This window comes from Patiria miniata, unplaced genomic scaffold (genome assembly GCF_015706575.1).
Source record: "Patiria miniata isolate m_02_andy unplaced genomic scaffold, ASM1570657v1 HiC_scaffold_25, whole genome shotgun sequence".
NCBI lineage: Eukaryota > Metazoa > Echinodermata > Asteroidea > Valvatida > Asterinidae > Patiria > Patiria miniata.
The window spans coordinates 5,946,167-5,969,761 of NW_024037064.1; the positions used below are offsets into that span (position 1 = coordinate 5,946,167).

Here is a 23,595-nt window from a genome sequence, read left to right on the forward strand (position 1 = left end):
CCCCCCCCCCCAGGCTTACAACGAATTGGAAAAGTTTTCAGAGGCAATGGAGGACTGCCGGACTGCCTTGCAGTTGGAACAAACAAACGTCAAGGCATTAGCGCACCTTGGCAAGGCCCAGCAGGGACTGAAGGATTACGAGGCGGCTGTTACGACTTACCAAGAAATCCTCAAGATTGACGAGAAATACGAGAAAATGGTGGCAGGTGGGTCAGCAGTCTTCAGGCCAAATGCACAAAAACATGTGATGCGATCATGCTAAATGAGTCATTTGTCGGCCCTTATCAAATGTTGTGGTTTTTGAATAGAGCTATATTTCAGTTTATATTTGGTGAAAACCCCATGTGAATACGACCTTCCGTTCAGAAGTTATGGGACTTTGGAACACAGGCAGATTTGAAACAAGAAAACAGAGACTCAACAGAGAAATCAACGATTCAAAATTGAAGTGTTTATTACACAACAATAAACGTGCTTTATTTCAGGTTATTGACATAAACTCGTTACTCCTTAGCAAAAATGTCACGTTTTGAATACTTTATCGTTATATTTTCTGGGGAAAAAAAGTTGACATGAAAGAGGACATATGTAGCCTTCCGATTTTACAAAAAAGTCACTGAACTATTTTGGGCTGTATCTTAAAATCATAATTGCCGACAAACGACTCATTTAGTTTGATCGCATCACACATGTGAATGTGAACGCGAATCTGAAGCTAATTTGAAGTCATTCAGGACACGTATTCAAATGAGTTAAAATGTTTGCAGATCCACAGTGCATTTAATTTAAGTTGGAAAAAATCACTCGGGTGGGACTCGAACCCACGACTCCTGCTTTCTAGTGCAGATGTCTTACCACTCGACCACCGAGCTAACGGCATAGTTTATGCGGTACCCGCTGCTATGTTAATCAGATTCGAACCAGCCAACCGATCTCGTTAGCTCGGTGGTCGAGTGGTAAGACATCTGCACTAGAAAGCAGGAGGTTGTGGGTTCCAGTCCCACCCGAGTGATTTTTTCCAACTTTCACTCCGGAGGTAACACACTGAGTATACAGTGTTTAAATGTCAGTGAAGGGCAAAACCTAATTTGATTTATATCACCCCGTCGCAAAAATTCCATCTTATATAATAGATATTGTAATTCTTGCTTCTGATGTATAGATACCCACGAATAAGTGGAGCCAGCATAGGAAACACCGGCACGATCAGCGGTAGCCAGAGCCCTGTCATTGTTGGTCCAAGTGCAGTTATTATCACTTACAACAAGCTGTCGGAGGAACGCGGTAAATATAATCTTGCTTGATGCAATGAAGTAGTTTGATATCTTAAATCAAGTGTTAATGTATTGGGGGGGGTGGGGCAGGGGGAGGGTGGTTTACGGTTTTAGAATATGTGTTGAACATAGTTCCATGACTTAGCTGTTGTAGTTCTCCAGATATATAGGACTTTAAAAATTTCAGATGACAATCGGGGCCCACCAAGTTTCAGTGATTTTGCCCTATCACGGCATATAGGCCTTGCTTCTGACCTGCAGGAGTCAAACATGGAGATTGTGTCCAGAAACTGTCTCCGAAAACGCGCAGACTTTGCAAGTGCAATGTATACAAATGTATACAATGTAATGTAAGTGACTTCCGACTGACGAGTTTGGTCGAGAAAATGCTTTGTAATTCAGCACGTGTGGGTCAAAATGAAATGTGCATATAAAGATCAAAGGAAATCCCCAGATGCCCACATTAACATGAATAACTTTCTGTTCAATGTTCACAATTCCTTTGTTATAACCAGCAAAGTTTGAAAGGAGATGGGGGGAAAAAATGGCTTCAAAAATAATTTCCGTTACTATATTCAAAGACAAATGCGTGTTAACTCATTTCATACGCAACTTACTTAGCCTACGTTTTACTGTAGAATCAAGTCTTCGATAAACAAATCTAAGTCTGGTCATGTTTGGTATTATTCAGCTTGCTTTGCCCTCTTTTAGGGGTTGGGTGGGGGGTGTGGTGTTGAGAAAGGTAGGTCGCTATGCATCCTTAAATATGCCCAGGAATTTACAGACAATGAGGACTAATAAGTGGGTCCACACCCTGAAAAAGAAACTGCTCGTGATAATACACGAGACTTGAAAGTGACCTTGCAACACTGCACAGTACATCATTATCAAACATTTTGCTTTCTGCTGTGTGATGTACCGCCAGCAGCAGTTCGTCCTTTCATCACCCGTTTGTGGCGTGATCAAAATTTCTGCGTGGACGTCATCATAGAGTAAATAGAGACTGGCTGTTGCGCGCAAGGTCAACCTTGTGCAGCTGGGTTGATCAATATAGTGAAATCTTGGCAAGTCAAACTTCAAAGGAACAGTTTCAAAATTTGACTTGGCAGAGTTTTGAGTTAAGCAGGGTTGTATATCATTGTTATACTAATGAAGGCAATGGATTCTTTGTTTGACTTAACAGTTGTTTTGAGTTATCAGAGTTTGACTGATTATTGAGATTTCACTGTTTTGTGATCTCAGGGATGCCAAATTAAAGGGCACATGTAATGTAATTTGTTTCAATGTAGTCCTTGAAAATGCACCTTTGTGTCCCATTTAACTATAAAATTCTTTTTGGCTATTTTCAGGGGTATTTTGGTGCCTTTTGTGTGTTTATGCTAATCCAAATTTCCATATTTTTTAGCAAAACTGGGATGTTGTTCTGGTCAGAAACCTCAATATTATAGTTATTTCAGCATGACAAATTGCTAGAATTTTTTGATATTTTACAGTTGTAAATTTTCTTTGGCTTTGTTGTGTCAGTAAATGGCAGTATAAGCCAATGAGCAAACCTTTCTCAATTTTTTGTATTGACCAATTGACCAAATAATGGGGGCCTGATTCGAACAGAAAACCTTTTCAGTAGAAAAATGTCCAAAAATGGACGTGCAAATTGTTTGTTTTTGATGAATTGCAGCTTGAGAGAATTTTTATGAATCGAATGTTATGTATACTTAATAAACAGTTTACTCTTACTTATTCTATGATTTTTTAGAAATCACCGGATTCCAGGGGCCGGGTACAGCAGATAACCTGCAGAAGGAACTAGATTTCGAAAACAAATTCCGTGATTGGTTGAAGCAGATTGGAGAAGGCAATGTTCTTGCGATGGAATACCTGCTGAGATTTTATTGCAGTAGATCCATGCAGGCTGCTGGTCTCACTCTGGATCACATACGAGAGATGCAAGGTGACGAGGAGGAACTGCAGAGATTTGCTCGGTTACTGTTGTGGGAGTCCAGTTCAGAAGAGTTGGCTACCAAACTAGTCAGACCAACTAGGGTAAACTGCAAGAATAACGAAGACCTGAAATCACTGAGCTACTACTTACAGCATGTCACTCCGCCACTTGAAGGTACACATTTTTACTTGGATGTAAGAAAGCAGGAGCTTACCCTTCTCAGGGGAATTCTTCTGAGTGACAGCATGGAGTCAGCTGGGCTGATATATGTTGACTACCACTTGTCTGAGCAGGAGGAGGAGGGGCTTAGCCTCCTTGAGGAAACACTTGGTGTGGTGGATGAACAGGACCGTGCTCAATTAGGCATTGTGGTTAAGACAAAGTCATGGTTTGATGTGGGGCGTGTATCACACAGCTTTTTCCGCATGCAGAAACAAATAGGCAAACTTAGTGTGGATATAGACCAACGATCACCGGATGAGGTTGTCAATCTATTGAAGGCACTGGAAGGGTGCAGGTTGGATTGGCTCACAATGTATGGCACCAACCTGCATGCACGGGTGGGAGATGTTAGCCACATCTCGTCATCCCTTACAATCTTGCACCTCAGTGCATGCAGGTTGGTCGATGATGACGTGAAGGACCTGATCAGCATCCTTCCTGCTGGGCATGGTTTAGAATCGCTTAGCCTTAGTGACAATGCATTCAGTTTGGATGTAGTGAGGGCTCTCACTCATCATCTCCGAGGTCTCCCTAAGTTACATTTGTTGTGGCTTTGTAACATCAGCCTCCCTCCTGAGCTCGTCGGGCAAGTTGTCAGTCAAGACCTCCCTCACCTGAAGGAAATAGAAGAAGGAGAATTCGAAGCCTAAATATTCTCCCACCAAGTCATAACTCTCACCTTGGTCCCTATGAATGCACCACGCACGAGCTGCATTAAATTGAAACAAGTAGCACGTATCATGGGTCATTTTATGTGAAGTCAATGCTCTGCAACCTTCTCCCCCCCCCCCCAAAAAAAAGAATCACTTAAAAAACAACAACAACAACAATCAATAACAACAACAACTTTATTTTCAGAGGACAATAAGGGGCTCGATAATGAATGAAAAAGTCAACAAAACAGTTTCAATACAAATAGATGTTTTCGGAATCCTCTTACATTATGAATACAAATATACCAAGCATAGTTCTTCATTCTACTGAACCTCCATCCCCCAAAAATTCAATCCATCAGTTAATCAATCAATCAGTGTGAAAAGTCAATCAACAATTCCTGTACAAAATGATTCATTGAAATCTTCAAACATAATAGCACTGTACTAAGCATTCTGGGTGTCACTTGAAAGTGATATTAAATTGACCTTGTATCTTGGGTGACCTCTGAGTACTATTATAAATCTACAATCTAATCGTCAATTAAACAGGAGAATCCACCTCTCCTTTCCATTTCTTTTGAGAAAATTATCTTGTATCGCATCATCTTAGGTAAAAGATGTGTGAGATGTCTTCAACTTTTGTGACAAAGGCCTCCTCCTACCCTGTTTATCCGATCAATGTAGTAATATGGCATTCAAACAACTAATTTGACCACACGCAAATGGCTGCATGACACCCTTCCATAGACCAGTGCTGTGCAAAACTTAGTATAGAGAATAATACTCCAAACCTCGGGTACTTTTGAATTGTTTTGCGTTTGCCTTATGTACAAATTCGGAAAATTCTCACAACTTCATTCCTTTCAAACAGACTTTTCTTTTGAGTGTTTGTGCTTCATTCTTTATCAAATAGTTTGTGTAAATTAATGTAAATTACGCGTACAATGGCAAAAATTATGATTCCAGTTTGCTAACTTTGTATAGATCTTTAACCTTTACTTTTTATGTAATATACCTTTAAAGTGGTCCAGTTGTGTAAGGACAGTATAACATGGATTTTGTTTACTATTCAACTACATGTGTAGGCCTATGTCCATATTGAGAATTACTAAACCAGTGTTCATACTGTCAAACAATTCATGTATAATATATACATGTAGAATGTTGCATTGCCAAATGATGCATTTTTGTCAGAGGACAGTCATGTTTGCTCATTCAGGACCAATCGTTGCAATTGTTGTATACGCGCACATGTTTCTGTGTTTCTGATTATGTTGGAATAGGTACAAGTCGAACAATTTGCTTGTTTTTATCATTGCAAGCCTCTTCAAAGTATTGGTCGACACTAGATTTGTTTATTCCAAGTATGATCAATATTCTGTACAAAAACTGACATTTTTGTTTCTAACAGTTTTGATTTTTTGCAGTTGCCTAGGTGATAGCAGTGGTTTATAACATGCCCAAATGCAACCGTTCATTTTGGTGATAGTAGTTCTGCAGGAGAGAAAAGGTATACTTTGAAACAACGTTTTGATATAACGAAATGTAAACTAATGTAAATAATGTCTAACTGTTGTTGCTGGCATGACATATGAAAGAATATTTGATTAAAATGAGATTTACACATTGTAACTTCAAAGCCGAACTGATTGCAATTTTAAATTAATTTACACATTTAAAGGGATGGATGGGATCATTTGTAATTATCCCAATAGTAACCTACCGAATTGTAGTAAAAAAGCTCACTTGGATTAAAGATCGCACTGGTACTAAACACCCTGTGAAATTATTCCATCTGGCTTGCTGTCATTAAGCAGAAATCAAGAAATGTAGGTGATTTCCAATGATCAGTCAATTGACTGGTGTTCGGATATAAAGGAGTTCTATGGACAAAATCGCTTTTATTGATGAAAAGTTTGTGCATGGATATTTCACTCTTTTCTTGAAAAGTGTAATATCCAAAGCCTCAACATTTTGAGTAATCTTCTGTGGAACAGTGATGATATTACTTGTATTGGAAACAAACAAAACACATGAAATACAAATGTTCCTGTATGCCTTTAAGCCATGGTTTACAAACTACATGTGATTTTTATCTTGTGATCATTAATGTGCAACTCTGTAAGATAAGGTCATCACTCGGGTACGAACTCCAAGTCAAGATAATCTGCTGACTTCTTGAAAGTTTGGTTTCTGTTTCACGTTTACTAAAATGGAGCGAAATAAAACCTTCACTCTTTATGTAGAACATTGTCATAGTTCCTGACGCTTCTTCAACCAGTGACTGTGCTCCCGTTACACAAACACTGGTTATTGAAATGTCCTTAGTTACTGTGCTTCTGTTTTTCCCAAACGTTATTTCGTTATTATCAAATAGACATTGAAAGTTGACCTGGATCTTTTCGTGCAACTTAAGTTACATGTTGTAATAAAAATAAACCACAAAGGAGAACTGTCTTGGTGCATTATAATACATGTGTAACTTGAAAGTTGAACAAAGACATTGACTGGAGCTGGTTTGACCTGGTGACCTCTGGATTCCTGTTCCGATACGGTAATCTGGAATGGTAATCCTGCTACAGTCAATTTCCTTGTTTAATTTTTAAATAAAAAATAAAAATCTGATATTTGCACCGTTTGGCGGAAGTAAGTTGATTTGGCTTTGATATGGTTAACTGTGAAAGAAATTTTTGTTGAAATTTGTGTGTTATTTGTATTATTTGTTATTGGTGCAGAAACATTTCTGATCTCTTCTTTTCCTTTGTTCCAGAATTTGGGGGAAAGTTTAAGACGTCAGGGATTATTATTTGACATTGTGTACTTTGTATGATTATTATCGTGTAATAAATCATTCCATGCAATGACTTAAGTCAATCAAGGAGAAATCTTTGAGGTTAGATGATTGTTGTGTTACGCCTCCATTCCTCCCTCAGTGATGGACCAATCTCCCGCCTCTGAATTCTACAGCTGGGTCACCACTTGGGTTTTGTAATCAGGCATGCAGGCTTCATAATGAGGATGTCAAAAGAAATTCCTTAAAAAATATATCAACCCAATCACAAATTTACTTCATGCAATTAAAAAAATGATTACACAGCTAAATCGCTGATGGATCCAGAAGCATTTATTGTTGGGGGATCAAGAAAGGGGTCACCGACAGGCCAGTTGTTGCCAATTCCTTATGTGGAGGGGCGGGGCTAGATTGCATTTTATGGGAGGGGTGCAGTGTTTCCTTTCTTTTCTTTCTTTGTATTATAAAGTGGCAACGGGGATGAATAGACTACAATTTCGCATTAAAACAGTCGTCTTCACTTGTTCCCCGGTGGATTTATCTTAGAAGGCATTTCTGGTGGCCCCACTTCGGTCTGCAAGAAGACAGCTTCTTTGATTAATAAGACAACTTCAAATAAGTTGAATTAATCATTGTTTGATTACATTGTTTTGTTGTGGACCTGTTGTGTTTTGCTGTTGTGGGCTTAGCGACACCAAAGGTGACTCTTACATTTGAAAACAAACAACAACTTTAAATATTTTTCTGGCACCCAATGAACACAAAAACAAATTGAACTGATAAACTATTTATATACTTGATTGTTTTGCTACTCTTCACTCGGATTTGTTCTATAGACTGTGATTGCAGATACGCGCGTTTTTCCCGGCCTCAGTGTTGACAAATACAGTATTTACGGAGAGAACAACATATTTGTTGCCTAAATATTCTGTGTGCTTTTCGCATTTGTCATGAACAATCTGCTTGCTGAATTTGTATTCAATGCATCAGATAATTCAGGAGTTGGCGTGTCCATTAGTTTTGTGTCGATGTCGTTTCTGTACAATATCGGCAAAGTGTGCTGTAGACCGTGATTGCAGATACGCGCGTTTTCCCGGTGTTGACAAAAATAATATTTACGGAGAGAACAACAATTTGTTGTCTAAATGTTCTGTGTGTTTGTTCTATTTGTCATGACCAATCTGCTGGCTGAAATTGAATTCAATGCATCAGATAATTCAGGAGTTAGCGTTACGGTCCATTATGGTCGTTTCTGTACAATGGCAAGGACAAAATCCCGGTGGTTGTGAAGCGCGGACGACTTTGAAATAAAATTTTAGCCGGCAAAATTATAAGTGTAAATGTCCTTTATATTAATTAGGATTGGTTTTTGGCGCTGACACCACTCTACTGCTCTAAGTGTATTAAATATAGTGTCTGATGTTGCCTGTTGAGATTTAATGCCCTTGTGACACAAGTCTATTAACATTTGAGGGAAGCTGTCTATGGTTAAAAAAAAATAGTGTGTTCATGAGAAACCGTCTAAACATACAAATAATATGACCGAAACAATAGCGTTGAATATATATGCGAAAAATACAATCCAATTCAGTTTTCATGGAACATAAGCAACACAATCCTCTTGAATTTGAAAACTAAGAAATTAAGGGCATAGGCCTTACCCCATATATTTGCACATTTTTTGTCAACATTTCTGTTGAAAAAGGGCGCGCCTGACAAAATAGTAGTCTCTCGCACACGAAGACAAATTCATTATATGTGCCAAACGGTTTACTTTAATTTTCTTTCAACCCGCCCCCCCCCCCCCCCCCCCCCACCCCCAGAGCGAGAAGGGCGCCATCGGAACGTAAGATTTCTACGTCCAACTAGAGAGGGCGCTTGTCAACTTGGTCGATTAGTAAACAAAAGTTGCGGAAAGTTGAAACTCCTGAAGTTCAGCAAGAAAGGGAACGTTTGGGGAAAGAACGTTGCAACCTGACGCCACATTTTCTTCATATATCATCTCAATAAAGGTCAGTCATTGCAAAAAATGTTATAAAAAGACATGAATCTGGGACTGAGGATCATTTCCAATTTGGTTAGAAAATACTTTGAAAATCTTCTTGACTTTCCATAGACTTTGTACACAAACGCTGAATAGGCCTACTGCATTCTTGGCGATCGTGTAGTGTAGGTCCCTGTTCCTATAAGGGAACAAAATCCACTTTTAAATTATTGGACGTACCAAACTAGTTTTGGCGACATTTTCAATAAACAGGTATGTCATAGATAAAGGGCAGGGTTTTGATTTTCTGAGAGAAATTCGGGGGTAAAATGACGATGACAGCGTGATGCGACAACACGTGGCCCGAAAATAAAGATGGCGATCACCGCTCGATGAACCGTGAGTGGGCACGCACGACATGCTGAATCGCAAGGCACAAACCGCGCAGTAAAATTGTGATTTCTCACCAAAGGATCTGTTCAAAATTGCAAAACGGGTGTCATTAGAATTGAGGAAAGTCTGCTTTTGATTGTAAAGGTGATTTTTGAACAATAAAAAAAATTTGATTCTAATTTGATCAAAACAAAACAGGGGCCCTACACTTCGTGATCGCCGCATTCTTTCCGCTCGATATGCCCGAGTAACTTGGTGCCCAACTCATCGCCTTTTTATATTTTGTACTACTAGTCTCGGTAATCGTTATCTGTAGGACCCAAGGTTAAAGAACTCACCAAAACAGCTGACTTAATGACACTAAAAAGTGACATACATGTAGGGGCCTACACTAGGGTGGGCAGCATTTTTGTTTTTTTTTTGTCCAAACACAGTCGTTTTCCTAGCTGAAGTTACCCAGCCCTAAATTTTATCATTGGGTTGTCATTTAGGGCTGGAGGAAGTTTTTCACTTCGAAAATGTGCAATTTTGTTCCCCTAAACACACTTATTTCAACTGGGTCTTACCCACTTCACCACTTCACAGGTCTTTGAAGAAAAAAATGATCCACGATGAAGATTCAGCCTACAAAAGTACAATTGCAGTTGCAGTGAAAAAAGGAGGCATAACCGACAGCCGTGCGGTCATGATGATGCCCGGTGCTAGATATGTGCACCAACAAACTGCAAAGCGCTGTCGATTACCATGCACACACAGCGAACCACCAGTCACACTTGCCAACTGCATGGCGCCAGTCAGTGGCCGTGTCGCACACGCACACAGCCCTGTTGGACCTCAGTTTCTTGTCCCGAGGTCGTGCATGCGTGGCCCAAAAGCGTACGCGAGGTTTTACAAGATTTATGCGAGACTAAAGAAAACACAAAAAGTGCCTGGATACATGTACTGTTTGGCCAAGATATGGCTAAATATGTGAAAAGTTCAAATCGTGTGCTTTATTTTGATACCAAAAATAACTGCTTTTGCCAAATATAAAGTGTTGTCAGGGCCTGTCGAACAAAATCATATTTTTTTATCAACAAACATGACAAAAGCGAGGGCCGATAGTTTTTAAGTGTACATTAGATTCTTCAAAACGGCCAAAGATTCATAGATAGAGGAAGGTATACGCTTCATTTTCATGTGAAACACTTGCAGGAGACTTCTAATGTTTGGTCCAAATCACCGGTTAAAAAAAATGAAGACCGTTGCGAGATTTCATGATTTGCAATCACATGTACGCGTGTAAACGAAAGTAAGTACGCTGATGTACGTTGGCTTGAAAACATTGCGAATAGCACGTGCGAACGTGCAATGAATGACTTATGAATATTAAGCAGGCCATACTCGAACTCGACCAATCAGTTGGCTTATGGGGTCACAAGGTCACACCGTGTTTGGGTTCCTCGCTCTATGCTTTACAATGGCGACGATATTTCGCATTGTGAAAAATGGAAGTTGTTGGAAACATTAGGTGTACATCAAATTCTTAAAATATTGACGACATCACGTTCACGAGATTTTTTGTAGATGAAGGTTCATTCTTTCCTTTGACAACACTTGGGAGACTTTCGTCGTCGTTGACAAAACCGAAAATTTCATGACCTAATTTTTAGTTGATTTGTCCGTGAAATAATACCGTCAAAATGCATAGAAATCCTTTTTTTGAGAAAAAAAATACCTTGATGGATGTAGGCCTATGAAGTAGGTCTTTAACTACTGAAAACAACTTTGTTTGTTTGGATGGGTTGTGGTTTGCCATGAAAATCACGAATTTTCGGAAGCCTTTTTTACGGCCATCTTTTGCTGGCCTCGCGTTGCTGTCAGTTGTGTGGACGAGAAAATAGAGCAGCTACGTGTGACACAGCAACTGACTGGGCGCGGCGCGGCATGGCGCTGAAGCGCGCACCGGATGCCTGTTTGATGCACCACTGCTGCACTAACTATGAGTCTTCACTTGCATCACGGCAGAGGTAGAACGGCAGCCGAAGTTGGCCGACAAACAGTCGTCGGGTGCGCGCTTTAGCGCGCAGTTGGCAAGTGTGGCAAGTGCAGTTGGCAAGTGTGACTGGTGGTTAAAGTATTTTAAGCATTTTTGCACTCCTTAAATTGTGTTTCTTCATCAGATTTGGTACTTTTCAGGTCATGGCCCAGTATGGAACTCTTTCCTAAAAGATTTGAATCTGGGACAGAGAATCGCGTTTCCAACGTGGTTAGAAAATACTTTGAAAATCTTCTTGACTTTCCATTGACTTTGAACACAAATGCTGAATGCTGCATTCTTTCCGTCCGACATGCCAGAGTAACTTGGTGCCCAACTTCGCCTTTTTATTTTTAGTACCGGTACATGTACTAGGCCTAGTACATGTAGTAGGCCTAGTCTCGGTAATCGTTATCTTTAGGAACCCGTTCCTATATAAGGTTAAAGGCAGAAAGGACTCATCAAAACAGCTGACTAAATGACACTCAATACGTAAATCACTTTTTTTTTCAATCATTCAAGGGAGGACACCTTCTTGAATATTTTGTTTATTATATTGTGGAAAGTGGGCATGTCTTCGATTTATGAGGGAAATTATGGGGTAAAAGAGTCATTTGAAAAGACGACAACGACAACCAGAAAACAGGCTCGAATTTATGGCGACAGTGAAAACTTGATGCAATGAAGGCTTGATGCTGATCATGCTGATTGGCTTATAAAAAAAATATCATCAGCCAATCAGCATCAGGCTTTCATTCTGTCTGGCTTGCGTCTCTGATTGCCAAAAAAAAGATAGGAAAGTAACATTTTCTTTGAAAGTGCGTTTCAAAATTACAACAAACATGAGTTAATCTGAAGACAAAAGACTGGCCCGCAAAAGTTGTTTTGGTACTGAACAGTTACGCAAAAGTCAGTTTTGAACGGAACGGAACCGGTAAAAAATAGAGGTGTTCTGAAGATAACGATTACCCAAGTCTCAGTAAACAGTGTAAGCCCCATCGGAGTTACATGTACCACTGCGTGTGTGCACATCACATGACAACAATGGTCTGTGGATAAACAAAGCAGAAAGACTTCCATACCCCACCTGGACATCACTTGCCACCCTGTGCACAAACCCTATTATGAGACTGGTCAGAAAAGTTCCAAGTGTTTTCTCAGTAAATACTACAATATTTTCCCTGCAAAATTTGGCTTTTTAGGACATGTTATCGGAAAAATTAGTGATGTCCATACATGTATATTTATGGAATTCTTTCCTTAAAGTGCACAAAAGTTGGAGCATACACATGATCAATACAAAACGTGCCATTAACCATTCAACATTTTGAATCAAAAATCTACTTCAAAACAAGAACACTTTCTTTGATTTCGTTGGTACCCTGCTACGATTTTGCATGCATGTGGCAAACTGTTCATCCACAGACCCTTATCGCTGTCATGTGATGTGATGTGCGCACATGCAGTTGTACGAAGGACATTAACTATGAGGTCAGTGAGCCAGACGCTGCTGTAACGATAGCAATTGCCACAGCAGTAGCCTCTGCATTATTTTTAACATTTGGACATAATCTGGCGATAGTACTTACATGGCGTTTCAAACAATTGTTAAAACAACCCAACCATTTTCCAACAAAAACATCAGATTTCACCCTCAAAACGGCCGCAGAATTACTTTATGCCACCTGAGATACAATTACAGATTTATGATTTGAAGATCATGATACTAAGCTTTACTTACAATCTGGATGAAAAGTGAAATTTACCGTTTATCAGCGAGGGCTCCGTTTGGAATATCGCGTGGATTCCATTTTCAAAATTGTCCTCCTTTCTTTTCCAATTTTAGTAAAGTATGGCGACAGGCGTCCAACATAACCTGATGAAGCAGGCACAGTGCTTTTGGTCAATGCTGGATGAGCTTGCAGAGACCGATGAAGATGCATACAGGAAGTTCATGGCCACAAACCTCCAAAGAGGACAGCAAGAATTGACACCGGCCAAGCCATGGATGTGTGTCAAGACCCGTATCATGGTAGGTTCACATAGGCCGAAAATATGTGTGTGTTTATGGTAACATCCTAACAATTATCCAGGTTGGTAGGCGAGTCAATTATTTTTGTTTTGAACTTTCTTTTTTTATGTTTGTCTGTCAGTCTGTTATACTTTGACTTTGTTTATTCTAGGGTACATTGTACCTTCACCACAGACACACAATCAAGGTATCATTGGAAAGAGGACACATTGGCGTTTCACATGATCTTGAACTTATTTCAAAATATTTATTAGTTTTTTATAATTTACATTTACATCTGGGTTTCCTTTTTTGATACACCCTGTATTGAGCAGAGCAACACAACAGCATTCAAGTTTTAACTGCCAATTCTGAGACAATGGGAGTTTGTCCTATCCAATAATGCATACTGTGGTGACTAGCAAGCTCAGACTCTCAGGCCGTTGGATTGATTTGGTTAGACTGACATGTAGCAGGCGTGGCACATTGACAAGCACCTGTTGTGTGTTGTTTAATTGAGCAATTGAGGAAGGTGTTAGCCAAAGTACTGGAACTGGTGAAAAAGGTTAAGGTGTTACCCCAAGAATTGACTAATATCCCATGTCTGGTTTTGCCGTACTGAATAACCCAGTACTGTACAGCCAAGCCACTACTTCAATAGACTTCATGCTGAGCGGCCATCTTAGAGGACAATGCAAATGTACTGCTTGGATAGGCATGACAACTAGACCTCTTTATGTGGCCAATCTGCCTGTACACCATTCAACAACATCTGTAGGCCTCTGTAGGTTTTGTTTTTTAAAATGTACTTTTTTTGTTTAGGAAGAATTGACTCTTCTAGTCACAGACAATACGAGTTACGTCTGCCACTACCAGAGACAATACAAGAAGACCATTCCACAGCCAATTCAGCAGACAACGTCATCACTCACTGTTGCCATGCCAACCAGGATGGTAAGTTAATACTTTCACAGTTTTTTTTATATCTGAATGCTGCAGATGAAGTTGCACAGCCTCGGGCAGGTTGGATCAAGGACCAATGGTTAACTAGTGGTTGGTTTGTGACGTACCTAGCGCATGTGCAGTGGAGATAATGCACCAATAACGAGTCTAGTTGGATCAAGGACCAATGGTTAACTAGTGGTTGGTTCGTGACGTACCTAGCGCATGCGCAGTGAAGATAATGCACCAATAACGAGTCTAGTTGGATCAAGGACCAATGGTTAACTACACATGTAGTGGTTGGTTCGTGACGTACCTAGCGCATGCACAGTGAAGATAATGTACCAATAACGAGTCTAGTTGGATCAAGGACCAATAGTTAACTAGTGGTTGGTTTGTGACGTACCTAGTGCATGCGCAGTGAAGATAATGCACCTGTAGTAATTCGTGTTTTCTCCCGAAATGAGTTCTACTACTGTTTATCAAGCCTCGTGTCTGTTCTTACAAGTCGTGAAAAACGGCACACAAAATGTTGGTTGTTTACAAGTTTTAATGCTCTCAAAACTCACAAGTTCGTCATGCACCTGCTATCCAATGATTAACAAACTTCTGGAAAGTCAGTAGGTTTAAGCACACATCTATTGACTGAATAAAACTTGGTTGAGGAAACTTTCAACGTTGGAATAAGACTTGCACAAAGCAGAATGAAAACGATAAGTAAAAGGTCACAGCGAGAGTGAACTCCGGTGCCTATGGCAACCAAAACTTATTAACATACTTATTTGTATGGAACGCCTGTTGGAGCTAAAAGTACAAACAATTAATTATATACACATGTACATGTCACTACACACCAATAACGAGTCTAGTTGGATCAAGGACTTAACTAGTGGTTGGTTCTTGACGTACCTAGCGCATGCACAGTGAAGATAATGCACCAATAACGAGTCTAGTTGGATCAAGGACCAATGGTTAACTAGTGGTTGGTTCTTGACGTACCTAGCGCATGCACAGTGAAGATAATGCACCAATAACGAGTCTAGTTGGATCAAGGACCAATGGTTAACTAGTGGTTGGTTCGTGACGTACCTAGCGCATGCGCAGTGAAGATAATGCACCAATAACGAGTCTAGTTGGATCAAGGACCAATGGTTAACTAGTGGCAATGGTTCTTGACGTACCTAGCGCATGCACAGTGAAGATAATGCACCAATAACGAGTCTAGTTGGATCAAGGACCAATGGTTAACTAGTGGTTGGTTCTTGACGTACCTAGCGCATGCACAGTGAAGATAATGCACCAATAACGAGTCTAGTTGGATCAAGGACCAATGGTTAACTAGTGGTTGGTTCATCACGTACCTAGCGCATGCACAGTGAAGATAATGTACCAATAACGAGTCTAGTTGGATCAAGGACCAATGGTTAACTAGTGGTTGGTCCGTGACGTACCTAGCGCATGCGCAGTGAAGATGATGTACCAATAACGAGTCTAGTTGGATCAAGGACCAATAGTTAACTAGTGGTTGGTTCGTGACGTACCTAGCGCATGCGCAGTGAAGATAATGTTCCAATAACGAGTCTAGTTGGATCAAGGACCAATAGTTAACTAGTGGTTGGTTCGTGACGTACCTAGCGCATGCGCAGTGAAGATAATGTTCCAATAACGAGTCTAGTTGGGTCAAGGACCAATGGTTAACTAGTGGTTGGTTCGTGACGTACCTAGCGCATGCACAGTGAAGATAACGTACCAATAACGAGTCTAGTTGGATCAAGGACCAATGGTTAATTAGTGGTTGGTTTGTGACGTACCTAGCGCATGCGCAGTGAAGATGATGTACCAATAACTAGTCAAGTTGGATCAAGGACCAATGGTTAACTACTGGTTGGTTCGTGACATATCTAGCGCATGCGCAGTGAAGATAATGTACCAATAACGAGTCTAGTTGGATCAAGGACCAATGGTTACATGTAACTAGTGGCAATTGGTTCGTGATGTACCTAGCGCATGCGCAGTGAAGATAATGTACCGACGAGTCTAGTTGAACTATAGTCATGTCAAACCGATATTTTTGCGGATATTTTTTTTTTCCTCTCCCCAAGCCTTAATGACTTTGTAGCCTAAAGTCTTGCACATCTTTTGATACCAAATTCATAAAATTCCAAACAAGGGTTACTGCGCAGCGCCACTTTTTTTGGCGCTGCTTTTTGACGCTGCGCACAGCAAAAATGGAATTTCCCCACGTATTACACATTTAAAGCAGTATTGTCATTGGTACATGTGGGGTAAAACATTAGGCAATAATTCTAAAACTCTTTGCTATATTGTAATACATTTTTTTGGGTATATTCATATTGAGCTGATCTATGTATGTGCCAGATTTCATAAATTTCATAGCAAATACACTTTTTGGGCTCCATCTTCTCATGCAGTGGCATCCTTCTAGACAAAGCTGCTCCCTGGAGAGATCCTCCAAAAGATATACCGTTTTTCTGGCAATAAATGTATGGTTAGCGGATAGGCTGTGAGTGATATGAATGCTACACTACCCTATTTTGCCTTTAAATGGACTAGGAACTTATCCCAAGGCTGCCCTGGAAATGCTTCACCTTAATTAAGTATTTCTTTATGGAAGTATTTCCAAAATAAACTGGTTATTAAAGTTGTAGTTTTTAGGCTTCATGCAGCGAGGCTAGTGCACTTTTTCAAAGAGTGTCCAGGTATAATTTGAAGTGTTTTGTTTGTTTACTTTCGTCTGGCTGGTTCAAAGTATGATTTGTAGGGATTTGTTTGTTATGTGTGTTTATTTGGGTTTGGCTGATATCACTGCAAATCGATGGTTCAAATGTCGTTGCTGAGTAGTTTTTGGCACGCTATCACTATGGTGTCTTGGATTTTGGAAACGTTATAACCTTGAAATACTCCTTGTAGCTGTTTCAACTTGAGGTGCTGGCCTTGCACTACATGTATAATGTCCTCAATTGTTGTAGTTTTGAGGCTTCATGCGGCTAGGCTAGTGCGCTTTTTGAAGAGTGTCCATGGATAATTTGAAGTGTTTTGTTTGTTTACTTTCCTCTGGCTGCTTCAAAGTATGATTTGTAGGAATTTGTTTGTTATGTGTGTTTATCTCATAGGGGCTGATATTAGTTCGTATAGATTACAGACTACAGACAACGGTGGCCTATAAAGAGATGCAGGATGATTGACAATGCAGACGGTTCAAATGTCATTGCTGAGTGGTTATTGGCACGCAATGGGGTCTTGCATCTTGGATACGTTGAAGGGCCCATGCAATGTAATTTTTTTTAATGCACTTCTTGAAAATGCACTTTTGTGTCCCATTTTAACCTTATTTTCATTTTGCTGTTTTCAAGGGTATTTTGGTGCCTTTTTTGCTTTTGTGAGAATGTGAATCTCCATATTCATTAGCAAAAGTGTGATGTCATATTAGGCAGAAACCTCAATATTGCAATTGCTTTGTGGCACAAAAAGTTGCCAGAATTTTGTATATTTTGCTGTCGTAAACTTTTTTTTCTTTAGTGATTTGTTGTTTAACATGGCATTGCTGAGTGGTTTTGGCTTGCAATGGTGCCTTGGATCTTGAATGCGTTCACTTCCAAAATCCAAATACTCCTTGAAGAACTTGTAGCTGTTTTCACTTGAGGTGTTGGCCTTGCACTGAGTAAATGTATAATGTTCTCCATTGTACGGTGGCCCTGGAACGACATTTTAATATTGACCATTTTAATATGAACCTTGTAACTTCTTAATATTGACGTTGTACCTTCGCAATATGCACGTTACACGGAGCTTAATATCGCATTGTGGAAGTTGTTCCTTCTTAATGTGAATGTTCCAACTTGTTAATGTTCACGTTCGATCTTGTCAATGTACACCATTGATCATGCTTGATGTCAAATTTAGTTGCACCTTGCTTCTTCGCAATATGAACCATGTACCTTCGCATTGTGAACGTTTGACCTTGCATCTTGTTAATATCATTGTTGAACCGTCCTCCTTCGCAATGTGAATCATGCATTCTAAAAAGTATGAAGTCCTTGTCAAGCCCTATAGTTAAACAACAAGTTATGATGGAGTTTCAATCTGACAGCTGTTCAATGTCACTTAACCCGGGCGTCTACCTTGTAGTGATTTTTATCATGAATCAAGGCTCTCTGATTTATTTCACATATCTTTTATAATTCATGTTCAGGCTAATGAGCGCTGTTTCACTAGAAAAGATGTGTTCAATTCATGAGACTAATTAATTTATTGACGGTTTACTCTTCGTCAATTACAATAATGCAAAACAGTGTTGTGTGATCACGTTAAGAAGGCTTTTATCATAATACTTTACATCCTTCAAGCCCTATTCAGATTTTTTTTGTGTTTTTAATCATAGTTACGAGAGATTTCCGTCGAGATCCACATATTTAATTAGTATAAGAGTATGATCTAAAGATGTAATTAAAAGGAACATCATTTATATGCGGTGGTACCGTTACAAAATAATAGCCACGTCTTATAAAGCATGACAACAAGAGTAAGGGCATACATTGATATTTATTACTTCGGGGAAATATCGGGGATTTAAACAACGGTCCCATTTCCGTCAATCATTGTAAAAGCGCGCGGGGCACAGGTGGCTTCGGTCAATTATTTAAGTTTTTATTCAGTGCATACACCCGCAACATACTCGAGCTTGTACTCGAGCCTTGTAAGGGCTAGACGTTTTTATGGCTGATTGCGCGATTACCCGCTGCAGCAATATAACCCGCCACCGCGAGAGAGCGCCGCATCACGACCGCACCGTTACGTTGAGCACGAATCACGTGTTGCCGGGGCACCCTATACGAAGTTGTTGGCTTGGAGTTCATGCATACATGACTGGTCGTCAGCCAATTGTGAATATTCTTCATGTTGCGGTCAGGCGCGGATATCCGGGGGGGGGGGGGGGGGGGGGGGGGAGGTATGTAGGGTTCGACTTAGCAGTAGCCCGAAAACCAAATGCTCGTCCAAACAGCGGGGATCCTCATACTATTTGGTAAGGAGCCCTGTTGGCAAGTCAAAAATTATTGGGATATGGCAAAGATGAAAGTACAGGAAGAAAGAAATCATTACATTCAGAAAGCGAACCGGTATAAATTTGTGTATAGTAAACGGTTGAAATGATTAGATCAGGTTATTTGAAACAATGACAAATTTGCTTCAGGATGCATGTTTTTACATGTATGCCCAACTTTGGGTTATGGTTAGCCTGAACATGAATTATAAAAGATGAGTGAAATAAAACAGAGAGCCTTGAGTCATGGTAAAAATCACTACAAGGTAGACGCCCAGGTTAAGTGACATTAAACAGCCGTCAGATTGAAACTCCATCATAACTTGTTGTCTAACTATAGGGCTTGGCAAGGACTTCCTACTTTTTAGAATGCATGATTCACATTGCAAAGGAGAACGGTTCAAATAACAAGATGCAAGGTCAAACGTTCACAATGCGAAGATACATGGTTCATATTGCAAAGAAGCAAGGTGCAACGTTGACATCAAGCATGATCAATGGTGTACATTGACAAGATCGAACGTGAACATTAACAAGTTGGAACATTCACATTAAGAAGGAACAACTTCCACAATGCGATATTAAGCTACGTGCAAAGTGCATATTGCCAAGGTACAACATCAATATTAAGAAGTTACAAGGTTCATATTAAAATGGTCAATATTAAAATGTCGTTCCAGGGCCACCGTACAACAGATGAAGTTGCACATGCACATTGCACATTGTAGCCAGCCTTGGGCAAGTTGGATCAAGGATCAATGTTAACTAGTGGTTGGTTCGTGATTATGTACTAAAGATAAAAGTGCCAATGACTCTAGTGGAACTTTTGTTATGTCATTACGACAGTGAAATAACAAACCCCTAGCCAGCGCACCACCCCGTTTGCAGCATCTTCTCATCAATTTAGAAGGATACAACTTTGATGATGTCTATAAACCTGGTGCTATGATGCATGATTGCCAAACCCCTCCAAGGTCAATGACGTACCACTTGATGAAACTGTAGCTGAGATACACGCGGAGGGGCACCCAACTGTCCAACAGATTGACCTTGTCCACTTAAGATGTGCCAGACAAGACATGCTCCAGCAGGAACGGCCAGGGACCCAGTACTATCAGAGCTACAAAGAGTCATGTACTCTGGTTGGCCAGACTCTATCACAGATCTCCCTCGTGACCTATGACCCTACTGGTCCTACAGGGAAGAACTCGGACTCTCATGCATCGTCATGTAAAAGCTAGGCGACAAGTCCTGATACCAGAATGCATGTGCAATGGTATTCTCAAAGACCTTCTCACTGGCCATGACCAGTTAGACATTGAGAAAACATGACGTTTGTCACGTAATTCTGTCTGCTGGTCAAAAATAAATGACCAAATAAGCCGTGTGGTGTCGTCATGTCCAGGCGCGGATCCAGGGGTGGGCCGCGGGGGCACGTGCCCCCCGTCAAATTGAGTCCACAAAAAAATAAAATGAATAAAACAGGGAGAAAAAAGAGGGGGAGGTGAGAGAAATGGAGGGAAGGAAGAGGGCAACCTTCTAACGAAAATACCGTTGCAGATATTAAACATCAGCGGCCTGCAAACATTTTGTACTGGCCGTATGACACAGGGAACTCGAGAAGCTTCGAAGTAAACCGTGATCCCACTGAACGTACTCCATACGTAACCCTGCATAATATATCGGTTATGAAATGCGATTCATATGAGCGTACGTACCGGTGTAGCGTGAATATCCGACTCCATGAAATGTGGACTCATTGGTAGTACTGCGCACGCGTGAGTACCATACTACGCTATTTTTAGGATCGTTTCCGGACCGCGGAGAGTGACCTGTCACGTGCGAGGGCTCAACCAATAGTAGGGAAATAGGGGTCAGATTTTCATAGGAGTTGGATTTTCATGTGACACCGGTACGAAAAACACGCACGTGTGACAGCCGATGTGCTGTGTTTAGCACGATGTGCGCGACATACATGTTGAACGCTGCTCTTTGGACCACACTATTGGTCAAGGGGTGTGTTTTCGTATAACAATTTGCCAGCATTTCTTCCACACGCTTTCAAGGAGTCCAAAACATGTCCGTTTCCTTAGAAAATCTTATTGATAAACTGAAATGTATACTTGATACAAAACATCTTAGAAAGCATCCTTGCAAAAGTTTACAAACTATAAGTCTGTACAATTCCGTTTCAAAAATAAAATGCACGAAAACAATTATGCAGACGAAAGGTTATCAAGTGAAAGGCAGAAGAAACTTAAAACAAGAGTATATATTAAACCAACGAAAAATATCCTTATTTACCTTAAAACATTTTGCTGAAATAACTCGGGGAAAGAGGGGCCAGATATCACCTCAGATTGCACCACAGAGCATCTAATTATCAAAAAAAATCCCGGGGCCCTTAAGCGGGCCCCAGACCCCAGTGCACGCCGAAAGACATTCGCGCTCCGCATCATTAGTCCTTGGGGCAGATCTCCCGACGCATCCTTAAAACAGTTTACAAACTAAGCCTATCCAATTCCTTTTTAAAAATAAAATGCAAGAAATTGATTATGCAGTCGAAAATACTTGGTTATCAAGTGAAGAACAGGAGAAACTTAACTGGGTAGCTGGTATTAAGAAATACAAGAGTACAATTTCAAACCAATGCACAACAAATTAAAAAAAACACATGGTGTTACCGCAAACCGAAGCGATAATGAAAAAAATCATAATAATCTTCACAACATTTTGCTGAAATGGGGCCAGGAATCGCCTCAGTTTGCACCACAGATCATCTATAGAATCAAAAATTGCCCTTCAGTGGGCCCTGAACCACACGCCGTAAGACACTGCTCCGCGTTCGCACTAGTTCTTGGAGCAAATGCCCCAGCGCATCGCCCGTTGCAACAGTTTACAATCTAAGTCAATACAAGTCCTTTTTTTCTAAATACAATGCAAGAAATTATGAAGACGAAAATACATGGTTTGCAACTTTGAAGTACACAGTAGCTTAAAATTTGTAAAAAACAAGAGTTTATTTTTAAAAAAATCCTTACAAATTTATCAACTTTTGCACAAATAATTCAGGGGGAAAAGTGCCAGGAATGGCCTCAGATTGCACCACAGAGCATCTAGAATCCAAAATTTCCCGGGGCCCTTAAGCGGGCCCCGGACCCCACGCCGTAAGGGCTTCGCGCTCGCTACATTAGTCCTCGCAGCATAAGCTCTAAAGGTGTGCCCCCCGTCTAAAGAAATCCTGGATCCGCGCCTGGTCATGTCACACTTGTCAGGAACACCAGCCTGCCCAATGCAAAGATCCACTTGAGCCACATGAAATCACAACCTCACCATGGGTAAAACTGGGAACCGACCTCTTCATGCCACTTGATTGAGCCTCATGCGATTCCAACCTCACCATGGGTAAAACTGGGAACCAACCTCTTCATGCCACTTGATTTAGCCTCATGAGATTCCAACCTCACCATGGTAAAACTGGGAACCGACCTCTTCATGCCACTTGATTGAGCCTCAGGAGATCCCAACCTCACCATGGGTAAAACTGGGAACCAACCTCTTCATGCCACTTGATTTAGCCTCATGAGATTCCAACCTCACCATGGTAAAACTGGGAACCGACCTCTTCATGCCACTTGATTGAGCCTCAGGAGATCCCAACCTCACCATGGGTAAAACTGGGAACCGACCTCTTCATGCTATTTGATTGATCCTCATGCGATTCCAACCTCACCGTGGTGAAACTGGGAACCGACCTCTTCATGCTATTTGATTGATCCTCATGCGATTCCAACCTCACCATGGGTAAAACTGGGAACCGACCTCTTCATGCTATTTGATTGATCCTCATGCGATTCCAACCTCACCATGGTAAAACTGGGAACCGACCTCTTCAGGCCACTTGATTGAGCCTCATGAAATCCCAACCTTACCATGGGTAAAACTGGGAACTGCACTTTCCTGAGGTGACTTATATCTTTCATTTGGTGTTTACGCATCCAAGAAAAAGATCACATGACTTCCTAGTACCACTGCAGGCCATTGCTTTAAGAGATCAGTAATTTTAAACTTCAGAGATTGCGACCAAGGTCATTGTGATGCGCCCCCCTCTTTAGTTTCGGTCAAGTTGTTAGAATCAAGAGAGTTATTTTCATCATAAACAACTTCTTTATCTGAAACTGACTTCTCTTAAATCTAACAATAATATATTTTGAAATTTGAAAAGTATCTTTCGTTGGAAAGTGCAATTTTAGAATGCATATATTTCATTTCATGACATTCCCAAAATTTCCCACAAAAAA

The 23,595-nt window shown here is 40.5% G+C and overlaps 1 protein-coding gene and 1 long non-coding RNA gene across 2 annotated transcripts; both read left to right on the top strand.

Annotated features, from left to right (window-relative positions):
• Positions 1-46: 46 nt before the first annotated feature.
• Positions 47-4,088, top strand: LOC119732976. The gene is made up of 3 exons (XM_038206558.1): positions 47-210; positions 1,163-1,284; positions 3,031-4,088. Exons 1-3 carry the CDS (start codon positions 47-49, stop codon positions 4,086-4,088), a joined length of 1,344 nt encoding a protein of 447 aa, XP_038062486.1.
• Positions 4,089-8,777: 4,689 nt separating this feature from the next.
• Positions 8,778-14,247, top strand: LOC119732906. Its single transcript, XR_005271633.1, has 3 exons — positions 8,778-8,897; positions 13,126-13,311; positions 14,113-14,247. It is a non-coding gene; the product is annotated as an uncharacterized LOC119732906 (long non-coding RNA).
• The last annotated feature ends 9,348 nt before the right edge of the window (positions 14,248-23,595 follow it).